This window comes from Oxyura jamaicensis, chromosome 3 (genome assembly GCF_011077185.1).
Source record: "Oxyura jamaicensis isolate SHBP4307 breed ruddy duck chromosome 3, BPBGC_Ojam_1.0, whole genome shotgun sequence".
Classification (NCBI taxonomy): Eukaryota; Metazoa; Chordata; class Aves; order Anseriformes; family Anatidae; genus Oxyura; species Oxyura jamaicensis.
Genome location: NC_048895.1, coordinates 116,635,898 through 116,663,060, shown reverse-complemented (window position 1 = coordinate 116,663,060; position 27,163 = coordinate 116,635,898). Strand labels below are relative to the sequence as shown.

At 46.9% G+C, this 27,163-nt stretch overlaps 1 protein-coding gene across 3 annotated transcripts in view; it reads left to right on the top strand.

The window, feature by feature from the left end:
- The window catches only part of FZD3 (frizzled class receptor 3), a 51,739-nt gene extending 24,871 nt beyond the window's left edge, over positions 1 to 26,868 (top strand). Inside the window, exons 2-7 of one of the 3 annotated variants that reach the window (XR_004749550.1) lie at positions 1,720 to 1,916; positions 3,662 to 4,679; positions 23,850 to 23,998; positions 25,442 to 25,675; positions 26,319 to 26,584; positions 26,624 to 26,868. Coding sequence is in view for 2 of the 3 variants with exons in the window: in XM_035322189.1 (XP_035178080.1) it covers positions 1,720 to 1,916; positions 3,662 to 4,679; positions 23,850 to 23,998; positions 25,442 to 25,675; positions 26,319 to 26,532 (1,812 nt within the window). In the remaining variant the exon portion in view is untranslated. Of the gene's footprint in view, positions 1 to 1,719; positions 1,917 to 3,661; positions 4,680 to 23,849; positions 23,999 to 25,441; positions 25,676 to 26,318; positions 26,585 to 26,620 lie in introns of those variants that run through there. The other 2 variants (XM_035322189.1, XM_035322188.1) reach the window with 2 other exon arrangements.
- Positions 26,869 to 27,163: the final 295 nt, after the last annotated feature.

The window sequence follows — 27,163 nt, the reverse complement described above, 5'->3', positions numbered from 1 at the left end:
TTTCCAACCAACTGTTGGTTCCTTTTTCCTCGTCGATAGCTGCAGAAGTTTATGCTGCCTCTCAGGTAAGCTATTGCCAAATAGTTACGGCGCCGTGGTTATGTGACGGCATTTCCAGAAATGTGCAGCCCCGGAGAGAATTCAATCAGCTTGGTAAACGCTAATTATATTTAAAAACTTCAACAAAATCCCAGCGTGGCTGTGGTTTGTGTTCCCAAAATGAACCTCGTGCAAGGGCAGTCTTAAGGAGATAAGAAAGGACTGAAATGTGAAGCTTTGCCTTGCTATTTTTGGTAATTCTCACATATAGTCACAGAAGATGACCTCTTTCTTAGTGGTGGTCTGTCCTGCACTGCAGTTTGGGGAAAGAAAATGTCAAATTGGTTTTAAATACTTTCCAGGAAACTGCTGCTAAAAATGTAATCTTTCTAGCTCTCAAAACAGCCTACTCTTCAGCTTCAGCAAGATTTAGGATTTTCTATATATAGCGGGTCCATTTCTGCTTCTGCAGCAGACTGAAGATGAGATTTCTTGCTCATCTTGCCAGGCTGTGGAGAGGAGGCTGATTTCAAAATAACGGGCTTCTTAGAAAAATGTGTCTGGAACAGAATTTGTGTCGGCTTACCCTGCAGTTTTACACTGACCAAGCAACTGTCCCCTTTTCCCTTGAAGCTTTACTTGAAATACAAACCCAGGAAAAGAAGGGGCTTGCTAGAGGGACCGCTGCTGGTTCTGCACTTTGGAGGTAGCAGAGTCGCTGAACTCTAATTAGATATTGACTCCTGAAGAGCTGTAAAGCCGTAAGAACAAAATGAATCCATGCTGGATGATTAGAAGATAACATGGATTATCATCGTGCACTGCTTTTCATGAAGTTACAAGTCTCTCTTCTATTTCTTTCCTTATTTCTTACCTTGAAAAACATTTAAGAACAGCTTCACGTTGGCTGTTTGTGGTCGATTTTCCCTCAGTGCTCCCAAGTGCTTCTATCACCGTTACCCCCGTGACTCAAACCTGTTACGAGGCAACGAGTAGCACAAGACACCACTTCTTTGTTCTCACTCGTTTCCTTCAAGCTTTCATTTCAGAGCTTCCTGTTGGTTCGGTAGGAACAGGCATGCCTGCTGTAACTTCACTGCTGCCCTGCTGAAAATATTTAAGAAATAGAGATGGGATTTACAGGTACCGTGTAGGGATCCAAAAATCGTATGTGAAAAAATCACGGTATGTTTTATTTCCGTACTGGGGAGGAGTCTTACATTTTCTGATACTCCCCAGATTGTGGTCTGGTCGATTGAATTGTGTTTTTTTTTCATATTATCCCACTAAATAAGCACTTAGCGATTCGTGACGTCCGTCATTTAAACAAGCAGTGCAAAGAAGTTCATACGGCATTTATTGGAGAGCGTGAGTCTGAGCCTGAATCCTCAAAGGTGTTTAGCTGTCTAATTCCCATCGATTTTGATGCAAATTGAGTACATAAATGTCCCTTGTGAGTCTTTGTCATTGTCCCCAGGCTTCTTTCTTGCCTGCCTTCCTAAAACGAGTAAGTGCTGTGTTATGATGATCGGTTCTTCCAGCAGGAGAAGTTCAGAAAAAGAAGGTTCTGGTTACGGGCGTGAAAGCCCTCACACCTCATTAGTCAAATCACAGCTTCCTGCTGAAACGTTCTACAAAGCTGCTGTTTGAAGCTTTTGAATTCTCCCTTTTCTTTTCCAGCCATTTCATCCGATGGTGAACTTGGAATGCTCCAGAGATTTTCGACCGTTTCTGTGTGCCCTCTACGCTCCCGTGTGCATGGAGTACGGCCGTGTCACTCTGCCGTGTCGCAGGCTCTGCCAAAGAGCGTACAGCGAGTGCTCCAAACTCATGGAGATGTTTGGGGTCCCTTGGCCTGAGGATATGGAGTGTACCAGGTGAGCAAACCTGTCTTGTTCCTTTCAGAATCCTGGAGCAGTATTTCAGATCATAAAACATCCCAGATCATACTAAAACAGACAGTTGAAATGTGTTCCATTACCAGTGCCTTTCTTTTCCCTTCCGTTTGTGTAGCAGCTCGTTTCCTGGGGAGGAAACTGAATTCATGTTTCTATCATCTGCCTCAGAGATGAATTGAAAACTTCTGTAGGCAATTACTGTAAAATGTTATTTTAAAATGTTAAGGCACGTTAAATGAACGAATTTACCACTCTAGTTTTCCTCTTTGTCATATACTCAGACGTGGCTTTCTTTGCTGTACCAAGGCAGAATGATACTGCTCTGAATTCCTCTGAGAGTTATGCAAAGTTGCACATGCTGGAGATTAATAGCCCCTTTTTCTGAAGGGGAAGCTGGCTGGTTTTGCAGAGCGTATAAAATCTCTGTTTTCAGAGATTCTACCTCCTAGCTGAGTACGTACGGAAAGACGATTTCAGCTTTAAGTTACACAAATTCAGGGAAGTGGTCACGGCACCGAGCCTGCCTCAGTTCAAGAAGCATTTGGGCAACTCCCTCAGACATGGGGTTTGATTTTTGGGTGGTCCTGGGTGGAGCCAAGAGTTGGACTCAGTGATCCTGTGGGTCCCTTCCAGCTCAGGATGTTCTATAATTCTATGATCCTGAGTCCCTTCCAGCTCAGGATATTCTTTGATTCCGTGGGATAACTTTATAGCGAAGCATTCGATGATGTTCTAATCTATTTGAAACAGAACATACATGTAAATGAAAACGTCTTTCTGCTTTTTTTTCTAATAAGCGACTGTAACAGCTAATAAAGTACAGGAACACGACCAGGAAGAAATAGGCTTTCTTACAATTAGGAGAGAATGAAAAACAGTGAAAAACTTCTTTTAGTAAGTCAGAGGATGCTTCTAGGTGCTGATTATCTGGATCAAAGACTGCTCTTAGTTTGTGCTCCAAACGGGTGCCTGGGTCCTTCAGGTCCTCCTCCGTATGGCCCACGGCAGCAGTGAGATTTCAAACCCCGAGATAAAGCTACCAAAGCTTTGCTGTGTTACTGTTAGAGTGCCAGAACGGGAACTGTGGCAGAGGAACCTGCTTACGCTGTGCTTGCTGAGGAGATAACAGCTGGCAGAGGGGGGAACCGGGCAGCTGTGTGGAATCGCTCCCGTCTCTCCTTCACAGCTTCCGACTGCTGCTTCAGCAAACCTTAGCCTGCCGTCAGTTTGACCTAACTGCAGGAGTATCTTCAGCCTAATTTCAGTTTATTAATGATAGTTGCAGTGCTAGGTTGGCTTTTTGGTCTAACTAGCTCACTGTCCTGTCTGACAGCAGCTACTGCAGTAGCGTAGGGAAAGGGTTTAACATGATGAAGTCATTCTTCCGTAGGCACAAAAGTTCAGTTTGCAGCAAACCTACATTTAGAGACTTTCTGAGCTGGATTTGGTAACCTCACCTTTATGCTTAAGGCCCCAGTAGGCACCTTGTCCATTTATTTCTCTATTTTTAAACCTGTTGTCCAGTTTCACCATCTGCTGAAGTCTGGGAGAATAAATTCTAGAGCTTGTTTATACAGAGAGGTATTTCCCTCATTACCCACGATTTGGATTAACTTTGTTTTCTCTCCAGTCCGTGTGTCTAAAGTCAGACACACAAGTGATGTTACTGGGCTTTGCAGAGTGTGTGTGTATTTCTTGTGAATAATTCTTCTCTTACTTTCTAGATTCCCGGATTGCGATGAGCCGTATCCTCGCCTCGTTGACCTCAGTTTAGGTGGGGAGCCCACAGAAGAGGCCCCAATGGCAGTGCAGAGGGATTATGGCTTTTGGTGTCCTCGAGAGTTGAAAATTGACCCCGACCTGGGTTACTCTTTCCTGAGGGTACGGGACTGTTCCCCTCCTTGCCCAAATATGTACTTTCGTCGTGAGGAGCTCTCCTTTGCTCGCTACTTCATCGGAGTGATCTCCATCGTCTGCCTTTCTGCTACCTTGTTTACTTTTTTAACTTTTCTGATCGATGTCACAAGATTTCGCTATCCGGAAAGGCCGATCATATTTTATGCTGTCTGTTACATGATGGTGTCGTTAATTTTCTTCATTGGCTTTCTGCTGGAAGACCGAGTAGCGTGTAACGCATCGAGCCCTGCCCAGTACAAGGCCTCCACAGTGACCCAGGGCTCTCACAACAAAGCTTGTACCATGCTTTTCATGGTCCTCTATTTCTTTACCATGGCTGGCAGCGTTTGGTGGGTCATCCTTACCATCACGTGGTTCTTGGCGGCCGTGCCAAAATGGGGCAGCGAAGCGATCGAGAAGAAAGCGTTGCTCTTCCACGCCAGTGCCTGGGGCATTCCAGGAACTCTAACCATCATCCTCTTAGCAATGAATAAAATTGAAGGTGACAATATTAGCGGCGTATGTTTTGTTGGCCTCTATGATGTGGATGCACTGAGATACTTTGTACTCGCACCCCTCTGCCTCTATGTTGTTGTCGGAGTTTCCCTCCTGCTAGCTGGCATTATCTCTCTCAATCGGGTTCGCATTGAAATCCCATTAGAAAAAGAGAACCAGGACAAGCTGGTGAAGTTCATGATCCGGATTGGCGTGTTCAGTGTTCTGTACCTCGTGCCACTGTTGGTTGTAATTGGCTGCTATTTCTATGAGCAGGCTTATCGAGGTGTGTGGGAGACGACGTGGATTCAAGAGCGCTGCAGAGAATATCACATCCCGTGTCCCTACCAGGTGAGGAAACCGATACGACATGTTGAGGAGTGCAGAAACTGGATTTTGAGGGGAAATGCTAAGCCTTAATTGTCATCCTTAACTCAAAGTGCTGTTATTCCTACAAGGGAGGTTTCTTGCCATTCTCAAGGTATTGGGATGATGCGTTGGGCCTTCTGAAGACTAAATATTGTTGGGAAATCAGAGGTTTGCATCAGCTGCGTGGTGCTGCTTTTTATAGCTAATAGCTTCAGCGTTTCTGGTCTGTTTGGTACCTACACAGGATATAAGATGCTATTTTAAACCGGCTTCAAGAACATGTCTTAATGAGTTGATTTTTGGCCTTCAGCTATGTGGTGGAAGTTCTGCTCTGAAGGAGTTTGGCATTTAAGCTCAGTTGTCGTCAGCCTCCTTACTGCTTTTTCGAGTGCTTGTTCTCCTGTGATGCTTTCGTTGCCTTGATCAGCCGATGGGTTCTGTGCTCATTTTAAAGCAATCTCTGCATGTGTCAGAAACACAAAATCTTACTTGAAATGTCTGCTGAAGAAAACCAGGGGGTTACAGCTCATCAGTGCTGTTGGTAAAGAAAATTACACGGAGCTACTCACTGTTTAGCCGAGTTGTCGCAGGAACAGCAGACAGTAAGAGCATTAGATACCAAATTGTCCACAGTTTCCGTCGCTATTACGCTGGTGCAGTGGCAAAGAAAGTATTTGTGGAAGCATCAGTTCCTTGAATCCTACTTGCCTTTTTTGAGCCAAAGTAGCGAATTGCTTTTGGAATGGTATTACTTAAATGCTTTCAAAAGAGATGCAGAAAATAACTTTATTTCAAGAGGATTGTAGAGCAACCATCTATTACACGAGCATTTTTTTTAAAAAAGTTAGTATTTTGGCTCTAAAGCAGTTGAAACACCAGCTGGGTCATCAAAGCTCGCATTTTAATGCAATAAAATATCGCTTAGAGGTTTGGCTTAGTTTATGTAGCTTGATAATAATCCTTTTATTACCTTTTAACCCCTTTTTATTGTTTTCTCTGTGAAATTTTATTAGGGTGTGACTCTTCCATCCAATGTGGGAGCACTTTTATGGCAGGAAATATCTGTCCGTGGGTGTGTTCAGTTTCATTTGCTTGATTGACTCTTCATTGCTGCAGTTTTTAATATGTTAAACTGATTGATGTCTAAAAAGAGGGGAAGAGAGGGGCAAGAGTTTTCTCAGTGAATTCCACCCATAGGCCAATCTAAAACGCATATTGCTTTCTCACAACGTAGAACAAAAAGTATTTTAAGCATTGAAACCTCTGCTGTCTAAGGACCAAAATCCTGGCTGGTGGACTAATGAAAACGTGCAGTAAAATGCTACCCAAGTCTCTAGAAAACTGTGAACAGAATGGCTCAGCAGGAGTCGAAAGAACAATAATGGTTTCGTTCACGTCAGATTGGGTTGAAGGACCCGTAGAGCCGAGGGGGTGTTAGGGGGATTTTTCTTCGAACCCATCCAATTTTTCTTTGGTAAGCTAAACGTGCTTCCCCAATTACACTACCCAGACTTAGAATTAAAGCAAATTTCCAAAGCAGTGGGGAAAAATCATTTTGTGCTTAGTTCATGCAAGTAAAAATAGACTACTAAATGAGGGGAAAATGTAAAGCTTTCCAGAGAGTATCACCCACTTGCAAAATAATACCGTATTTTTTTTAGCCTCGATGATATTTAATTTAAAATACTTGAATTTGGGGTCCTGAAATTAGAATATCAGCTTCTTCTGTCTTAGAAGAGAAGCTCTTCCTAAATAGAGAGCAGCAGCTGATTTCACAGTGGGCCTAAGTTTTATGTGCATGGCTTAGATGGAGTCGTGGTAGTGTGAATCTGCTGCTTGCCTTGGCACACGTTTTCCAACACCTGGAACTAAATCGCCCCCCAAATGGAGGAAACGAAAAGATGCCTTTTATGCTTTGACCTTGGTTTCTGGCTGCCTGGGTGCTTCCTGGGTTGACCTGGCCGCGCATCACGGCGTTGGGTCTGGGAGGCATTTGCCTTGTGAAATGTTTGGTTCTTCTGTCTCGCCTTACAGGATTAGACTCGTGCCATTCCTGCTGTTTCCGTTAATCTGACCAGCGTGAAGCTTGCCCATATAACTAAACCTTTAATTTTTTTTCCCCACAAAGGCAGGAAATCGGAAATTCCCTCTCTTAGACGAGGAGGTGCAGGGCAAACAGGAGCTGGTGTTACCCTGCCCTGCCCCTCCAAGGTGCTGGGGGAGATGAAGAAGGATGCGGAGGGTTTGTGAAAGCAGGCAGCAGCTCTCTCCCCGTGAGCACCTCCCAATCCTCACATTTCTCTTGCATTTGGGCTGCTGCAGGTCAGGTAGGAGCTTGAATCTGTAGCTTGGACGGCAAGTGCGGGTAAAACAGATGGCAGCCATCCCTCGTACCAGGGCTGTGAGGGCTCACATGAGCCCTGAGATGACCCATCTAAAATCAAACAGAGGGAATGTTGTTTCCTCGAGTCTCCTTTAGCAAGGAAAAGCCAACTGGTTCATTGAGGGGTTGGCTTTATTTACAGGCTATTCGGTGTATCTAAGGAGTAAGAAATCCAGTCGCACTTTGCCCAGTGCAGCTGATGGGCACTTTTTAATGTCTAACGACTTAAACAGGTCTGGGAGAGAGAAGAACTCGGGAAGCTGAGTTTTGTGTCAGCCCGGGCAAATTTCTTAAATGAGTTTACAATATCAAGGTTTCTGTGTTAGATCATCATCCTTCAGTACGAATAACTGCAAACGGAGGAAGTAGTTACCAGAAACTCTCATTTGTATGGCTTCTGATGCTAGGACTGTTCAGAGTAATTGCAGTGATGTGCTCTGGGTCCAGTCAGCGTTACTCCTCTGTGCAATACCCGCTCACAGCAGCCTAAAAATGTCTTCGCCCGTCCCCTTCCAATCTCACCAAGGTCAGTACGTTCTTTTTCTTGAGGGCAGTGCCTTTGTAATCTACTTTCAGCACAGCAATGTTCAAACGAAAGCTGATTTTTTTTGTTGCTATCCCACTTTTCCACTCGGTGCCTTAAAAAAAGAAATTCACGCTTGGCCTCAAAAATGGATTTCGGTTTTTGTGGAAGAAGAGCTTGTGCTGCAGAAAATAAAATGAGTTTTCACTGGCTATACAACCTAATACTCCCATCATGAACACGCAGCATTGTAGCTGGGCCGGGTGCCTTAAAATTCTGACCTCTCATATTTGATCTGTTTCATGAGTGTCCAGTACAATTTGGCATCGAGATAAGGTGCAGAAATAAGGGGAAAAAAAGCAAGGAAGCGTGACACAAGCCAAGCACAAAATAATCCCATCTAGTCATCTGTTTTGCTGCGATTACGTGCTTTTCTGCTGCTCCTGCTGCTTCTCTTTGTAACAGAGGTGGTTCTGCCGATGCCGTCATTCAGCCCCAGAGCCCAGCGCTGGATTTCCGTAACGTTGGGCTCCAGGTGGAGCACGTGGGGAGGTGAGATTCTGCGTGCTCCTAACGCAACATACGCTTGATCTCCAGGCATGGCGGCGTTTCCTTCTTTCCAAGGAGACCGGCAGAGGTTTGTTCCTCTGGGCAAGGACAAAGGCATTCGAACTGGGACACCGCGACCTGCCCCAGTTCATGGAAATAGGCCTTTAAACTGAGATAAATTTGGCTACAGAGTGAAATAGAGCGACGTGAGGCTGTCTCCAAGGATGGTTGTAATGTACGTTCCTCTTAGGCAAAGTAGGAGTTCACGTGGTCGATACGGCCTGGCTCTCTTGGAATGGCAGTTAATGGATGTTAAAAGCTTTTACCTCTTTTATTACTCGCGTAATTGAACTGTCTAAGGTAGTTTAGGCCTGAAAAGGTTAATTGGACTGAACCACGCCATCAGCTTTCAAGCAAAATAATAAAGAAGGTCTTGAGTTAAGGTACGTTTCTGTTCAATCCGAGTGTAAACAGACTCTCCGGAGCTTTCGCAAATGCCTCAGGGCTGGGCTAGGCACTGCGCTGGTGGGAAAGCCATCTCGTTTAGATATTAAAGAGAAGAAAGAAAGAAGCTATTTCAAAGCTATTCGCTACCCTCCTGCGAGTCCTTGAGAAGTGGAACATGAGTTTATCTTGGCTTGTGATGTGATACGCACGACTTGCCCACCCATGGGGGCAAAAAGTTCCGTTGGGTTGAAACGCCTTAGTGCTAAGAGTAGACGTGGTGCTGCCTGCTTATCTTTTTGATGCTATTTGGAAGGTTGGAAGGAGATGTGGGTAGCACACACGATTTATTGTAGAAGGGGGAGACCTGACAGCAGGGTAAGTTCAGTTTCGTGTTGTAAACCCACTGTTTTTTTTTATTTTGCATTAGGAGCTCGGTTTCGTGCTGGGTGCTGAATGTCCAGTCATTGTTGCAGTACATTCCGGGTAGATTCCTAAGCCCAGAACCAGAAGGAAAAGTAGTGACAAGAGAGCAAGTAGAGATGGAAGGCTCTGAAATGCAGAGACCCAGCTGTGGAGGCTGTTTCCGACAGATTTAACCTGTGAACACGCGCACAGTGTCTGCCCCGCTTTGTCGTCTGTTTCGTTAGCTTTTGGGCTTGGCCTCATGTAAAGCAGTGGGATTTCAGAAGTAAAATAATGGGGAGTTGTCGTTGATCCCTATTTACCTAATTTCCGATGTCTCCATCCTCGCTTCCTTTTCTACCTGAGGCAGAGGAATGGGCACTTTTGGAGTGATTTGTTGGATATGCAGATGAATTGTACCCTGGCTTAATTTATCGCTTGGTTGAAGAGGTCACATTTGCTCTCATTTAAATATATTTGTTAGGATTTTTGCTGGAAAATTCTAGGGGTATTTTTGGGGGCAGGGAGAGGAGAGGTTGGGATTTTGCTTTCTTTTTGTGTGTCCCTCCCTTTCCCTGGTTACTATGCCTATCTCTCTAAGCCTTTTCAATTTTCCTTGTGATCCGAGCTTTAAAACTAAAAGCTCCTTGATTTTTTTTAGGGAGTTAACTAATAAGAGCGATGCTCTGAGAAGATGTAATGCTGAATGTCACTTCTATCAGCAGCAGAAAGAGACGGTCAGTCCTGGCTCTTTTCTCCTCTCCCCTTTATCTGTCGCACTCAGAGACAAGGCTCCAGTCTCGCCGTGCAGCGATGTCAAATGGGCAGCTCCCGACCAGGGGAGTTCTCACCCACTCACTCGTGTTCATTGCTGGTGTCAGTTAGAAAAGAGAGGATTAATTGTGGTTACCTAAGATACCAGCGGCTTAAAAGGAAGGAATGTTTTCTTAATAGTGCCTCTTGTCTGTCGGAGGCAGTTATATGTATCTAGTGCAGGCACAAAGGAAAACAAAGCTTGCCAATGTATTTCTGTGAGGGTGTAAGTTGAACCACGGTATAGATAATTTTAATTCATTGACAGTATCGGAGAAAAGGAGTTTAATATCAGCATTCATCCCAGCTGCTGATGCTTTTAGGTTCAAGGATTTGTTGACTCCGTTTCCCATTTTCAAAAATGTTTTGATCTAATCATATTTTTATTTTTTTTTTACTGTAAATTTTCGAGGTCATTTCAGACGTGTGGAAATTAACACTTGAGATTTCATTTCAGCCTCTTGGATCGCTGGCAATTCGAAATGGCTTTATCTGCTTGTTTTGCATCCTTCTCTAAAGGTTGCCCGTGTAACGGGGGTGGGGGAAACGCTTCCAAGTGAGCTTAATTCCCTCTTGGCGTGGGCTCGTCCTTCCTTTCCGCCTGGTGCCCTGAACAAACACCGCAGGAACGTCACTGAAACCGGAGACTGCGCATAGCTTCTTGCCGAACCCTTTCAACGCGGGGAAGCTTTCTTATGAACGGGTGCCAACTGAGCAACGACCCTGGTGGTAAAGTACTTGGTAGGCTGCGAGCCAGGTGTCTGGGAGTGTTCAGTCATCGGCTTTGCAGTTCCTTCCCTCTGCTGAACCTTGCAGCTCCTGGTGCTGTCTTTGAAAGAAACTGCACAGGAGCAAAAGGGACCGAGAGATGTGCCGCTGAACTTCCAGCTCAGCTTTGCAGCCTGTATTTTGTTCGTACACACACAAAATAATCTACTTTTCTTCTTTTCCCCCCCCAAAAATCTTGATAGACATTTGAATTTACAAAGGGGATTTAAAATTTGGCGATGGCAAAGTTGACTCGCATGCACTTAAGAAATGCTCTCGCAGCAGACTGTCTTTTCCCATGGCTGCCCTGCGAGTGAAGTGTAACCCCTGTTGACACGGGCTTTATTTTCATGCACAAATGCTTTAGAACAATCGCACACGCGGACCAAAGAGAAGAAAAGATGGGGCTTGCAAACATCTTGCCAAAAACAGTGACAAGAAGTAATTGTTGAGACTCAGAGCCTGCTTTTTGGGGTGCAAATGGAGCTGGGATGGAGTTTCCCCGTTTTTTATTTGCAGCAATACGCTGCGTTTTCCATTTTTTCCCCCAATTTTCTTCCCTAATCAGGGGTTTTACCGTGATCTTTTTTAAATACAAAATGTCTCAGCTGTTTCACCATCTGTGTTACAGTGGGTCTTCAGAAACATGCGGGGGAGTGCTCTGAGCTGGATAAAGAAAAGAGGCTTTGTTGAGAAATGTCTTAGCACCATTTGTGTGTGGCACAGGCATAAAGAGAATATATTTAGAGATGTCTATAAACCTAGATTTCTCCTCCTCCCTCTTTTTTCATTAGTTATTGTTTAGAATTCCTCTTAGAAGAGGTAATGGATTTGCTTAAATCTGCCCTAAGGAATTGCTTCTTGCTTGTTGAATGTAATTATTCTGTCCTCCAAAAAAAAAGAAAGAGAGGTAAAAACACATTTTCCATCGTGCTGTTTACTCAGAAGAGACTGAGCAAATCCGAATTAGGAACTCGACTTCTCTCAAAAACAAAAGCAATGCCAGCTCAGCAAAGGAATAGTAATCACAGGATTACATCGTTTTCTAGGAGTGAGTCAGTTAATTTCGCCTGTTTTACAGACCTAGGAAAAAGAACGTATTCCGGCTGATCTCTTAGATTTATTTTTAGCCTTAGTAAATCAGCGCTCGCTCCTTGCACATGCAGGACTGATAAATCCTGCAGAGGACGCAAGGGATTCTCTTATCTCACCTTGGCATGCATACGATTTCCAGTCAATTAACATATTGAGAGAAAGCAATCGTGTCATTCACGTGAGTCGTTTCTTTTTTTTTTTAATTGGGTTGGCTGAACTAGAGACAAAGAAATGTTGACTTCTCAGCCGTTATCTTCAGACAGGCTGAGCTGGCCGTGGCCCTTCGTGTGACTCCTCAAGGTCCCCTTCCCTTCTTTCTGTCTATTTTCTTTTTATTCACCCTTTTGCTGAAGGTTGCCCAAGGAGGTCAGATCTTGCCGCTTTTGAGTCTTCAATTTCCTTCAAATCTCTTTATTATAAACGTTACGTATCTACAGCAGCTTTTAATCCCGATTATTAGGGGAGCACTTTTTCCCCTGATGGTTTCCACGGCTATTAACGCGGCAGCAAAGCCACGAAGTCAGGAGCTCTGTTTTCTCTGGTTTTGAGGCACCAGTCATCGGTAAAAGTCAGAATTTAATGCATTAGCCACCTCAACAAAGATTTGGCTAATAAATTCAAGGAAATCACACACAATTTGTGTTGAAAGCTCTAAAGAACGATGCATTCACTGATGATTATAACTCCCATCACTGGGTTTCGGAGTCGCGCTGAGATTTTGGACAGTCCTGTCGAAATAGCTGTAGACCAGCTTGCAGATAGATCTTTTTTTTTGCCAAAATCTCAGTGAATCGAAGTGAATTTCGGTCAGGTGGCTTTTGTTGGGCTCTCGGTAGCATCCCTTGACTACTGCAGGGCTCGTCCTGCCAGCCCAGAGACAGGAGATTGCGCACCTCTGCGCACTTAGTCCTGGCCCTGCTTGGGTTTCCATCATCTCATCAGTTGTTTTCAAGAAATTTCTAAAACTTGAGTCCTGGAAGGTGCTCACACTGCAATATCCTTGGTCCCAGGGCGAGCAGCTCTGACGGTTACGCCACTAACAATGGTTTTTCTTCTGAAAGCTTCGGCTTTTCAGGAAGCTGTAACTCCAGCCACCATCTCCAGAGTGCCACGGGATTACGTGGGCAGCCAGCTCGGCTCCACCTCAGGGTTTTGAGAGGTTTGCTGGGTGGTTTGGTGTAGTCCAGTTCAGAATGCTACCCGTAAGTAGAAAGATGTCCATATTTCTCTCCGTGTTCTGTCTTTGCCTTGATCTTGTGAAACACCCACGTAGCTTAGCCGTGGCGGGGCTAAATAGCATGAAAACGCCGAGGAAAGAAAAAAGGCACTCGGCACGTTTCAAGTCTGAGTTTTAAATTATTCATGGGAACAAACGCTGCTCCCCAGCATCATCCTTCTCCAATTACCGCTGCTCTGAATCGCTCTGATTCCCAGAAAAGTAAATGCAGCCAGAGGGTACGGTACCCAGTATCTCTTCTCAAGGCTTGCTTTCCACGCCAGCTGAGCCTGCTCAAGAATCAGCTGCAGCCTCAAAATACAATTGAAGAACATAAGAATATATTTTTTGTACAATCTTCTGATATAAAAAAGACTATATTTGGGTTTCCTAAGAAACTTTGATATACATTTGCCATTCGTGTTTTATATTCTTAGTAATATGGATTTTTACTGGTTTATATATTATTTCCTAGCTAATAGGAAATTTATGAATTTAGATATTTATGGAATGGATATCTATGATCTTTCGTGTTGATTTATGTTAGAATTACTGTTTCCCTCTAAAAGTGCCAAGACCAGGGCCGTTTCACAACATTTTCACCATAAGAGAGTTGAAGTATGAACCCCAAGCTGGTAAGTGCCCAGACTGCCGAGCGATCTCAGAACTTTGTCATCTGCCAGGGGCAGAGCGCTCCCGAAGCAGTGCCAGGGCTCTGAGCAGACTGTGCTGCTGCTCCTGGGTGAGGTTTGGGACTTGTCTCTCAAAAAACGCCTTATTGTACGTGTTTAAGAGCTCAACTTGGATATCTGCAAGGCTTCCATCTCTAGTCCTGAAGCAGCGATTTTGGGAGAGAACTAAGAGAGGGTTTGAGGAGAAGGAGAGGTTGGACGCAGTGCTTGGGGACGTGGTTTAGTGGTGACGTTGGCAGTAGGGGATGGTTGGACCAGGTGATCTCGGAGGGCTTTTCCAACCCTAATGATTCTATGATATAGGGCATTAAGAGCTCTTTGTGTTGCACCTGAGATTAGCTGAGGCTGGAAGGAGCTGCGGGTCCGGCGTGCCAAGAGCCCTGCTCATGTAAATGATCGTTAATATTCCATTCACGCTCTGATTTGGAAAAGACCTCCAGACTACCACACGCTGAGTTTCTGGCTGTGGAGAATAAGGGAATTATTTTATAAAACCACGTGAGCCAAAAACCCTATTGTTTCTTCTCCCCCGAACTCCTCTACTTGTGCTTGAAGCTGTGCTTTGGCTGGTGTTTGTATCTTCGCAAAATTGCACTGATCTGTTGCTTCTGGTTTCATCTGCAGCGATTTCACAGCGCGGCAATTACTCACTCAGCACCAGCATTGGAACAAATCGCGCCTCGTGTGCAGCGCGTTTCCTCCGGCACGGCATTATGTGGCTGACTGCATTGTGTTGGCTCCAAAAAGGCTGTAAAAAGAAAACAACAACAACAAAAAAATAAATGAAAAGTAAGGAAAGGGTGCCAGAAAGACGGCTCTGTTAGAGCTTGTTTTGGAGGAGGAGGGCGTAAGAGCGTACGCAGCCTCGCAAAAGAAGAGCGAGAAGGGATGGAGTCAGGGTTTCAGAAACCCAGATGGACAACGGAAAGAGCTGCTGAGGTCAAATGGCAGCGCTGGCAGGGTGATACCGTGGCTGTGAATGAATTGGAGAGAATTAGGTGAGAAACGGGAGGCGGGGAGGAGCTCACGACTTCAGGGTGGAGCTGGGTTGCAGAGTGGCTCGCGTGTCGCTGCTCGAGCTCGGGGCTTGGCCTGACCAAGGGCCTTCCTTTCAGCCAGTCTTAATGCCGAGTGTCTTCCCAGATCTGGGAGTGTGGACGTGTTCCAAGCTCGGCTGTAGTAAGCTTGCTGAATTTTGTCTTGCAAGAATTGAACAAATTTAAGAAAGAGTCTGTAATGCCAAAGATTTGAGTCCAAATATCCTGCCAGCAGCAGAGTTGACGGAAATCAGATTTTCTCCTTCGTTAGATTTCTGGTTTGTTCTGTTTTCCCGACTCACTGTTTAATTCTAATTTGAGTGCTAATATCTGAAGTCAGTGTGCTGTTTTGTTTTTCTGAATGGCAACAGGGAGCTTCCAGCCTCTCTGGCCACGGGACAAATCTGCCAAATGCAGACAAACCCACCTCAGTGACCCCTCGGTATCCCCCATCTGCGAGATTTCCCAGTAATTCAGGTAGGCATCTCCTTCATCTTGGCTTCATCTTCAAGCTGCATGGACCAGAGCGAGGTGGGTGCCAGTAAACCCGCATTTGCTGTTAAATCATTGTTTCAGCTCTAAATGCGTTGCCCCATTTTAGCCCTTGCCAACCACAAATTCTGTCTTCACCTCATTTTCTGGTGAACACCAAGATTTAAGAAAAAAGATGTGTTTCATCCCGTGCGTTAGACACCTTTGGATGAGTCGTGCCTCGACTTGAAGGGATACCTTGTCATTTTAATCCCTGCCTTAGCCACAGGTCTGCAAGGGAACCAAAAAAAAGAGGGTTCATTGGAGGTGTTGCATCAGCTACAGCTCCCAGGCTGCTCGGGAGAGGGTCTGAAATGACCCAGCGTGAGGAACGTGCCCAGGAGCTGCGACGTGATCTTTTATTCCAATGGCAAGAGGGATAAAAGGAGTAATAAATTGGGCTGGGTGGGGAATTATTGGATTATTTCTCTCTCTGCGGAGCGTGCCCAACTTCAGCTCGTAGGTCCGGAGGAGAAGGAGAGAAGGGACAGTTCTCTCATGGTGGTACACTCAAGAAGCCTGATGTCTCGTGCTTAATGCCTGCCTTTAGTGCTAAGAAACTCGTGATACCAGTTCCTCGTAGCATTAAAAAGCAGAAGGCGGGTGCTTGGGCAATGTCTCTAGTTACAAACCGTAGCTAGCGCTTACAAAACCAGTTGCTGTGATTGAACGCTGTCTTCCACTTCAAGATAAAGCCACAAACGACAAGACGTCCTGATAGCATCGCTGAGATTCAGCTTTCCCTTGGTGGACGCGATGCTCTCCCAGAAGCTGTTTCCTGGAGCCGCAGAACCGGCGTGTCCCGAGGTTGTTGCAAGACAGCAGCAAGATCTTCATCGGGGTCGTAGCCTCCTGCGTTCAACTGAAATCCTTCTAAATCTCATTGCATTTTAGCTGTACAGTGGAGACGGCCTTCATGAGGGTGCATTTTTGGGGCACTTAGATTGAATTCTTGGAAAAAACGTGCTCAGCACGCTGCCGTGGATCTGCAGTGCCCGAGCTACCACTTGTGTGGCAAATAAGTTCCCTCCAGAACAGCCGATAGCCCATTACGATGGTAATTTTGCAGCTTTTATTGCCGTGCCTTATTTATTTGCTTTCAGCTTGCGTGAGGTTTCTGAGCTGGTACCGGCCCCGGTCCTGCACAGGCTGATGGCTTTGCTTTCATTTCCACTCCGGTTAGACAGCCACTCGGTAATTATTAAGCAGTTCTGGAGAAGAGTTCGTAATGCTTTCTTCATAATTGTTCTAAGCATTTAATCGTTTTCCTGTGAGCCAACGGGCAAAGTAGATGGATGGCGCTTTCATGCCTCTGCAGCCGAGGAAAGCGCAATTGGGAGCAGGAAACAAGGGGCAGCAGTGTTCTCGTGGGACAGCGGCGCCCTCGGAAATTCGGCGCTCCAGGCCCTGAATGTTCACGTTTATTTCTCGAGATGCCATCTGAGCCATGTGGCTTTTGGTATTTAGAGCCGGAAAGGTCCCCTTTTGTTTCTTTCGGATGCGGGGAAGTCTCCTGATCCTGGTGTGACTGCTTCACCCAGACTTGCACCATTCTGAAGCTGCTGAAGGATGCGCTGGCTTCCTCGGTAGCTCTTAAACGAGGGATAAATCAGCTCAGCCGTTTCTGTTTTAGAGGTGCTTTTGGTTTCTCAGTTCTGCCGCTGATGTTGCCTGGCAGCCAGATCCTTGTTTGCTTGTTGGGTAAAACAGGAGAGTTGCAAGATTTTAAGGAACTGGGAAAATAATTTGTTTACAGAGCAAAATGCTGCTGCGTTTTGCTGGGAAATGAGCAGCGTCGGTGTAATATTCTGAATTTCAAAGCAATGACAGTGATGGAAATGGTTATGAAAGCGAGACCGCTGGATCGCATTCCCTTTGGTCTTTCCCCCCACTTCTCCTGTTCTCAACAAAAGGATGGGTTAATTTGAATTTCATTGCTTTTTATCCTTAGGGAAATATCGAATGATCAGCCTTATTGTGGAACCGTGCCCCAGAGGAGGGGGACAGGTGCTGGGTTGGTGCTTTCACTTCACATGTGCAGCAAGCTCATTAATTTGTGATTTCATCCATTGCAGTGGGAAGGGGCCACCGGTCTCTGCCACTAAAAAGCAGCCGTGATTGATCGTTCAGGGGCAGGAGGGGAAAATATTCAGAAATTAGTTATATAAGCATCTTAAACGAACGGTGCGCCTACAAAGCGGCATTGTTTTTCCCCGGAGGAATGCTGAAATTGATGTTTTTAACCTCCTTTCCGAACACCTGCTACTGGGAGCTCCGGCAAGGGAAACAAAGCGTTGACACCGAGGTCTCGTGCGCACCGGGGGCAGCGCGCCGGCTCGCTGCGGGAGCGGGACACGGAGCCTGGCTACCGCCTGGGCGATCTTCGTACCCGGCAGAACTCGTTGGCTGCTCTTCGCTGGGTGAAACAGCGGTCCCCGTGCTGCTTGCGGGACGTGTCTCAACAGAACAACCCCGCTTGCGTCTTCATCTCATTGCCTATTTTTTTTTTCCTGTTAGCTGAAAGCCTCTGGAGACCTAGCGCTGCACAGCAAGGCAGGTTCAGCTGAGATCCCTGCAATCGCGCGTTCACGGGCTTGTTGAGAATTTGTTTGACGTGAAGCTTGTTGAGATTTCCTTATCGTGCCCGTGCAGGCTCCCACTGAAGGACGACGCCAGGCGAATGTTGCTGGCTCTGCCAGACGCCGAGTTGCGTTGCTGGAGCGCGTGAGCCCCTCCTGCGGATGCAGGAAGGCGATCAGGTACGAGGGAAGATGGAGCAGCACCACCAGAGTCATCTGTCCTCTTGAAGAGGTTCTCATCTCAACACTGGCTGCCACTGCTCTGCTTCCCCGTGGGAAGGCGGCTCCCGATGCCGAGCGTGCCTGCAGGGCAGGCCCTTACCTAGAAAGAAGAGCTCCGTGAGGTCCAGAGGAGAGCTGTGTCTCTAGAGTTGAGCCAGTCAAACCATATCCAGGTGTTCTGAAAGCCTCCCGAACGCGATGAAGAGGAGAGCTCAGCTCAAGATTGACCAACCATGCCTACGATGCCAAGTGGCCAACGACAGTGCCAAGTGGGAAACCAAAGAAACGACCAAATTCAATCACTTGGTAGACCTTCACAGTTATTTCAGCTGATAACATGCTGTAGACCTATCCAGTAGCGTTACTTTGAGTTTTTTCCTCGTTGGCTGCATCTGCGGTGGAGCTCAGTCTGTAAATATTGAAGGGATCGCTTTTCTGAAGTGATTCATGCTTCTCTGTGCCAAAAAAAAAGTAGTATTTGAGAGCTGCTACACGGAGCAGTGTTTGCAGCTCAGACGGTCGCCCTCTATTTTTAGATGCACGGTGGAACCTTTTATTAGCTTTTCGCAACTTGGATTGCTTACAGGACAAGGCTGCGAGCTGAAGCTGATGCTCGTGCAGATCTGATTTCGAGGGAAATCGGTGGAATGCGGAATCTGTGGTTGACACTGAGCTCCTAAAATCAGATAGCCAAGGTGAGCTGGATGGTGCTGCAGGTGCAAAGGGTATTTTGTGAGTCAGTACGCCTTTAGATATTTGCTTTGAAAGCTGAATAAATAAATCCCCTTCCCCTGGGGAAAGATGTGAGGATGTTCCCTGTCTCTGTGTGAAGAGTGGAGGGGAGCAGCGTGCTACCGTACGGAAATGACTGCAGTACATCAGCGTCTTGTAACCCAAAAATGTAGCAAAGGACACCTTCAACTCACCTTACTGAAATACTCTTCAATCTTGATGCTTATAGCCGCAGTAAATGCACACCGTGCATTTGTCAAGGCAGAGCCAAATGCTGATAGGTCGCCTTTGTTGGGCTGGTCAGCGTAGATGCCCCAGATGGGAAACTCCAAGTGTCTTTGTTTGGGAAATATTTTGTGTACGAGTTCAGAATGTGTTTGGTGACACACGTTCAGAGACTGGTGTCTGGGTGTTCAGGAGGGTAAAATCAAGTTTCGCCAAGGAAGCTTCGAATTAAGCTGCGTGCTCACGTTTTAATTCTCAAAGCCGCGTTTCAGTTTTTCTGTTTAATTACACCAATAGTTTTTCGTTCAGGGATGTTTTTGGAATGAAGCTTGATACTTGTAGCAAACTGTATCAGTGGTGTGGTTTCTGCCCATTTCTTTGCTGTTCTCATAAAAGGGCTCCCACGTTTTCCTTCACAACCTCTTACTAAGGAGAGATTTTCTCTGAGAATACAATTTTAAAAGAAAAACTTCTTACTCCTGCCATCTCTCAGTTTCCAAGCTATATACTCCGCTAGACTTCAGCGTTGGTACTTTCAAAATTGCAATCCTTTTTCATTCTTAAGTTGAAATTCTCCTAGAAGGAAGAACAACAAACATATGGAGTTTCTTTAGATGTTCCCTTGTATACCTCCTTGGGAGTGAAGATACAGACCCAAGTAGTGCTTGAAGAAGTGTGTGTGTATTTAAGCTCCAAGACATTTGCTTATATCCTGAATTTTCTTGAAATGCAGATTTTTAAGTTCATCAAGTGCCGTATGGGCACCACAGACCTGGGTGTCTCCGTTAATTTTCGTCATTCCGCCCCAGATTTGGGTGACTTCTCTCTAGCCTCAAATTTGCCAAAGGATTTCTGCAAAGAATCGCCCAAGGTGGACTAACGGGCTGGAGAAGAGGAGAACGTTACCATCTCCGCAGACAGGGAAGGGTGGTCACCCGCAGCCCCAAGGAGTGCGTGGTATATTAAATATCCCCTGCGTCATCTTTCTCCAAGAAGATAAAGAGAAACTGGGGATCTTGCCCCGTTTCCTCTGCCGTCCTCGCAGACGTAGAAGTTGGATGGCCTGTAAGGGCGGGTTTGGTGGTGCTGGAAGCGCTGCCGCTGTTGCCTTGGCTCCGAGGTTCCAGGGACCTGGATGCTCTTCAGCAACCGTGCAGATCGCAAGAGGCCAGCTGAGCTTTGGAAGCTGAGCCCATATGAAAGACGATTTTAAATTAGAAGTGCTACAGAAACAGTCTCAGCGTGATCCTCGCCGTCAGTTGGGATTTCCCATAAGTACCCTAATTTCTACAGCTATCGCTGCTGTGCCTGGGCAGTACGGCAGAGCAAATCAGCAGATGCTTTTGGAGAATGTTCTGCGTAAAGGAGTGGGTGCAGTTTGGATGTTCCAGGCCAAATTACGATTTAATGTATCGGGAATATATCTCACCGTGTCAAAGCCGGTAATATCTGTGTTGTAAGTTGTATTTTTGCCTCTTCCCCAATAGCCACGCAGCATAGCAAGGGTGGGAATCCCCTGGGTTTCAGCGGCTAAGCACGAGGGAGACCTGTGCAGTTTTCCTGCTGTTCAAAGCCGTGCAACCTGTTCTGTGTTTAATGAAAGCAAATGGCAGCGTTTGGGGCTTGGAACGCCATCAGGACTTCTTGGAAAGGGGCTCGGAGGCGTTGGGTTTAAGCACCTGATACTTAGGGCTTTATACTCCTGGAGTCGTACTTTCAGCTTTGGTTTTTCCTATGTTAATAACTGCAAATGTCTCATAATCCGCAGGTATAGGCTGTGTAAAGCAGGTGCAGTCACTTCAGTCCTAATGATTTCTGAGTCTAATATGGGCTCCGTGAATCCCTGGCTTTGTGCTAAGAAGCTTATGGTCGAGAAACGTGCTCAATGATGTTTAATTTCATAACTTGTTTTGCCAGCGAGCAGGATGTGCTTCCCTGCACCCGAAGGTATTTGTTCAATTTCTTTATTTCTCTTTTTACCTGGAATGACTTGCAACGCCCTGCACAAATACACCAGGCCAAAAAGTTTTTGACATCGATTGAATTAATGCGGTATTTTCGTGGAGGTAACACGTTCTACTTAGTGAAACAGGGGCTCGTGCTGTATTAGTACGAGCAGTACCGCACATCGCAGCGCCGGATGGCTCTGACACAACGCAGTCAGACTCCATCAAGAAATACAAATGCCCTTTCAGAGCACTGAGCAACTCTGAGCTTTCGTGCTAGAGCTGTCGTTTTAATGCAAGAATTACAACTCAACTCACCTCAGGCAGGTGTTTATGCTGGGGATGGCTTGGCCCAGCAGACAAACATTACGTGTAAATATAAAAATTTCCCTGAGCGTTGCCTAGGTTAAGAAGTGATGAATTGCACCGTTTATTCCACTTAATGCCACCTTTGCACATTATGAAACGAGATAATAAGGTTAATTTTTGAGAGCTTAATCTTGGTGGGTGGTTTTATATTGGGTAATTGGTAAAATCGTTTTCTTGGGTGAAACCTCACAGAACGACTCCAAAACCACCTAGAAAACTCGTTTTGCACGGTTAAATGGACGCAAGCTCTGCAAGGTCTGTAGGCTGGCCAAAGATCTTCAGCATCAGCATTTTTCCCGGGGCATAGATTGATGGAAAATGTGTGGAGCAGCGCTGAGGAAGGAATTGACACGGGGAGGGCCTTGATCCCACTTCACGCAGAGATGAACTTGGTGAAATACCGTATAATAACGCCCGTGATGCTTCTAAATTAATTTTTTGCACCCATTATGAAAGATCGGCATCTAGTTTCGGAAGACCGATACCGACGGTCCTGAATTCTGGTCGCGTTCCGGTCTGACGCGGTTGTGCTGTGTGATTTTGGGTAAGGCTCTTAAATCCTCATCTGTACTGGTGATGTTAGTCAAAAACGTGTAGTAACACAACGTGTTAGAGCAACGGTTGCTGTGTTTTTGCTGGCCCATTTTGCTGGCCCAGCACTGAGGTGCTCTCGTGGCTGGAAACCCGTCACGCTCCCGTCTGCTCCTGGTAAACCATCCTGACACAGGAACTATCTAATAAGCTCAGATTTTCAGTTTGAGGAGGAAAAAAAAGGGCTACAGTATTTTAGGAGCTTGTATATGTGTTTCTACATCAAATATAGGCTCGTAGGATCAGAGGGAAGCTCTGGCTGCTGCCGTTAACCCCAACATCTTTTGTTAACTACTAACGGCCTTAAAAGAAGCCAGGCCCCACGGTTCCTGCTCAGGAGCTATTCCAAAATCCTGCTCCTGCACAGGTAGCATTTCTCTGAGGTTAATGCAGCTGCATTTATTTCCTACTGCTCTCCATTTTGTTGTTTCATGCTCTGTAGCAATGATTTTTCTCACCTTTGAGCCTTCGTAGGCTCCACGTTGTTGCAAGACAGGCTGTCCGTCCCCTGATATCCTGCTGGCCTGTCCACGTATCTCCTTGGCTTCCAAGCAAGATGAATTCCGAGTATTTCAGTCTCACTCGTGCCTTATGGAGCGATGTTCTGGCTTGGAACAGCTTGTTTGGAATTGCTTTCCATTTCACGCAGGCCAGAACCTACCCAAATCGCTCCTTTCTATCATCTGTGTCAGCATCAGTCTCAAAGCTGTTGCTTCAGGCACCTCTTGCTGAAAAGAAACCTGATTTTGTGAGTGTCTCCCCATGATTATACAGCCCCAGAGCTTCCTGCCTTACTAACCCTTGAGCCATCTGAGGATCTTAGTTAGCCTCTTATGTGCCTTCGTTGTTTCTGTTGCGATCAGAAGAATTTAAGTGCAGAGCAGTCAAATTTCCACTCATTAAACATCTTTCCCAGCCAACATTACGCGTCGTAAAACCATTTCAGTGGGAACTTCGCTCTTCCACCCATTTCTTCAGGCTCCTGCTCGCTGCGGGCGGTCGCGCTGCCCTGCCTGGCTGTTGCCTGTGCCAAGACTTCTGGCTGAAGCCTCGTGTAGGTTTTCTGGTCAGCGCTCCCTGAGATGCAGCAAAAAACAGGGAACCTCCTGCTAGACCCCAGATCACTCAGTGGCCGGTGGGCGTTTGAGATCTAGAGGACCTCCTGTGGGCACGGTGTAAGCAGCAGCGTCCCATGGAGGCTTACAAAGGGCTAAATTACACCAAAATAAGCCATTGGTTCCTTTCCTCTACAGCCTTGTTTTAGGAAGGTCGTGGTGTGTTTCAGGCATGTGCTTTAGGTCCTCAAGATCTGTCCTTGAAGTCATTTTGGGGTTGGGTTGTTGACTTAAGAGTGCCTCGATGCCTCTTGGTTTTAAAACTACTTTACGGCCTTCCTAGAAATAACGTCTTTGGATTTTTTTCTGTGCCTTTTCCAAACAACTCTTCTTTTTTTTGGATGTCTCTTTGCAAAAATCTGCATCGTGAGCTTTTTCAGCTTCAGTTGGTGCCGTCAAATAAAGGGGGGAGGTCGGAGGTTTGCCGGGTCAGCAGGAATCGGGCGGTCGTACCTTGCCGACGCCTCGAGTTCCCAAGTGGGGGAAGGCGAGGGTAAAGCCCTCCGTTGAACGGCGAGGAAGAAAGGGCCAGTGTTGAACATCCCGTGAAGCCTTTTGGTGGGACTCTTTCCCAACAGCAGACGTAGCACCTGGTTTTATATAGGTTAATTCTGTCAAAGAAACGAGTCTTCGTATCTTGTAGACTAGAAAATATTTCACAAGTTATTCAGGGCGCAGACAAAAGACCAGAAGCACAAACAAAGGCCGAGACCTCACAGCAGCCGAGCCTTTTGTTTCACTCCACAGTGGGCTGTGCATCACGTTTGGTCATGCTCTCTAGAGCCACGAAACAAAGGAACCCTGTTGATGTTTACTTTGGCTCAAGGCAGAGACAGTTCTTTTAAATGAGTTAATAAACGCAGTAGCGAACGATGATGGTCTGTGTCACGCTCTTTTCTCTCCTTCTCTCTCTGTAGGTCACTCAGATGAGTCGTCCAGATCTGATTCTCTTTCTCATGAAATATCTCATGGCCTTGGTAGTTGGGATACCCTCTGTCTTCTGGGTTGGAAGCAAAAAGACCTGTTTCGAGTGGGCTAGCTTCTTCCACGGCCGCAGGAAAAAAGAGTGAGTATTGGTATCTAACAGGTAAACCAGCCGAGAATGGGCAAATAAACTCTTCCCTCATAGTCCTGACGCAGTATTCTGATCAGTCTTTTATGGAGGTGAGGACGGGAGCAGGTAGGGTCAGCCGGGAAATCCGTCGTTATTTACAACGGAGCGAGGGACGACAGGACAGGCAGCAGCTCCAAACAAACCTGAAGAGCTGTCATGCATTTTGCCCTAATTATTCTTTAGTCCCAGAAACAAATTGACGTTGTTGTGTCTGTTTTCAAAGTATTTTTTTAACGAGAACCAGGTTTTGGTTAAATACTACGACTGCCTTATGCTGAGGGGCGGAACTGGAAGTTCCCATTTGTGAAGGTGTCTGGGCAGCTGAATCAGACCTTTAAGTTGAAAGTAAACCTCAGTTGTTCTCACCGTGGTTGCAGTTAAAAGCAATTGGCTCTGCTTTTAACCCCCCCGTGTGCATGAGAGCCAAAGCAGCTTGATAAAATTACGGTGCGAATGTGTTATAGCTTAATTAAGGCTGAAATTAATTTAGTCTCAGGTATGAATTTAGGGGCAACCCGTGTGATGATGTAATAGCTCCGAATAGCTGTTCTCCTGGTGGTAAGTATTGTCTTGGAAGCAGCTGTTTCAAACGAGATCCACAAACGGAGCAAGCCTTCAAGTAGTGCAGGATCTGCTCCGCTGACTTGTCCGTCCGTAGCAGAACTCCTGGAGAGTTGGAGCAGAGTTGGTTTTATTCAGAAGATAACCCAGTAAGACACGCACGGGGTTAACAGCCACTTAATAGGGTTTTAAGACGTGTGCGTACATGGAGGTGGGATTTCCGTGGAGGCGACGGATGCGTTTGGTGGGTGGAGGACAGGAACTGAGTTAGCAAGGGCAGAGGAGGCTTTTAGAGCGTGGTCTTACCTTGGACCTGCAAGAAAATGAGGAGGAGAAGCGGGGGCAGATGGAGGAAACTGAACGTGAGAGAGTAATGTAGAGAATGCGGGATGAGAGGAAGAAACATCCCCACAAAAAGAGGACTGCAGGTGGGGTAGCACCTCCTTCCGCCACGCCGTGGTGGAGCAGCCAAGCACGTGCCCCGGGGAATCGGAGCGTGCTGAGGGTCAGCGCTGTCCCGAGGAGGTTCTTGTGACAGTACGTGCAGACCAAGGCTGTAAGCAAACACACCGCCATTAACTCTGCGTGCCCAGGCTGGAGGATCAGACACAGGGAGCATGAAGGAGACGAGAACATGAAACATCCAAATGTAGGGGCGCTGCGAAACCAGGTAAATAGAGCCGTTATAATGTAAATAAGCGGCCTGACTTGCCCCAGCTGTGAGATCTGACTTGTTCTGCTTGTAAAATGCTTCCAGTGCTGTTGCTGTGATCATTTTCATGCCTCTTATTGCAGCAATTAGCATTAACTATTCCAATTGCACGTCTCGTACAGAGTGGTAAACGAGAGCCGTCAAGTGCTGCAAGAGCCGGATTTTGCTCAGTCTCTTCTGAGAGACCCCAACACCCCCATCATCCGCAAGTCCCGAGGCACTTCCACCCAGGGCACCTCCACCCACGCCTCCTCCACCCAGCTGGCCATGATGGACGACCAAAGGAGCAAAGCGGGCAGCGTCCACAGCAAAGTGAGCAGCTACCACGGCAGCCTGCACCGCTCGCGCGATGGCCGGTGCGTTTCCTTCTCTTTAAAGTCTTGTGGAAAGGGGAGCCGGGAGGTTGGCCGCCGCGTTGCTAGAACTGGGAGTTCTGCTGGCGTTGACGTTCTCCGATCGCGTCTCCTCTCCTTTTTAGCGTCTAGCTTAGGAAAAAAAAAGATAAATCACGGTGACGTTTTCGGAGTCTTGTGTCCGTGCCGGTGAATCGTGCAGCCCGCGTTCAGCGCCGGGTTTGCTGCAGGCAGCGATCGGTGCTGCACCGAGTGCCTGGGAAAACAGAGCAGTCCCAGCTTTGGGCACTTCTGGGGCTGCTTTTGTGTTTGGCTGCGTGGAAATGGATTTGGTTTCTGCAAATAGTCATAGCCCTGCTGAAACAAACGGTCCTAAGCGTTACCCACTCTAACTCGAGTAGCGAAGCCTCATGGCGCCATTTATCATCAAGCGTTTACTCACCTCGTTATCAATCCTCTGCCTAGCGCTGTGGCAAGAACCGAGCCACACGAGGAGCTGGAACAACTTGCCTGAGGCTGTATGAGCTGAAGGACTGAGCAGGGAAACCTTCCTTGACAAAAAGCCGAGGCTTCACGCGCCTGCGCGCGCGCACGCGCCGCGATTGACGTACCTTCTAACGCTTGTCCTCTGTTTTTCCAACTCCAGGTACACTCCCTGCAGCTACAGGGGCGTAGAAGAAAGACTACCTCACGGCAGCATGTCGCGACTGACTGATCATTCCAGGCACAGCAGTTCCCACCGGCTGAACGAGCAGTCGCGTCACAGCAGCGTCAGGGACCTCAGCAGCAACCCAATGACACACATCACGCACGGCACCAGCATGAACCGCGTCATCGAAGAGGACGGGACCAGCGCTTGACGGGCTGGCTTTTCTGGGGAAGGAGGGCTCGCCGGGGCCGCACGGCTCGCAGTCCGTTCCTCGGCAGCGTGATAACGCTCGGCGGTGCCGTGCCCCTCAGCGGGTGCCGATCTTTGCATCAGGAAGCCGAAACGGGCTTCTCCGTTTCGAAGCCAGAGTTGTTGTAGTTGCGTCAGAGCTAGAGTGTTGAGCGAGTCTTGAATTACCGAGTAAAAAAGCCGGTTGCCTCGTTTGAGCCTAGCTGTAGGCAATTATTTATTCGATAACTCTTTACCCAGCGTACACCATTGCTGAATTCCTTACTCTTTGTAAAGAAAAACCTTCCCCTCCCTCCGATGCGTCTGCGTGTCAGTAGGGGTCACCCTTGAAATCTCCCCGGCCGGGGCCGCGGCGAGAGCGTTCCCGGTGGGCGTAAGGAAGCTCTTGAATGCTGAAGGAATTCCTCCACGCAGCTCTCTGGTCAGATAACAAACTGACACGTGTTCTCATCGAGCCCGGGGGGAGGGCCCGTATTAAACACTGTATAAAGGACACCCAGCAGGCAGTTTTAAGTGGTTAACACTGGAAACAAGACAAAGGAACGAGCGCTTGGCAGAAGGAAACGAAACCGTGCCGAGGATCGCCGGCTCCT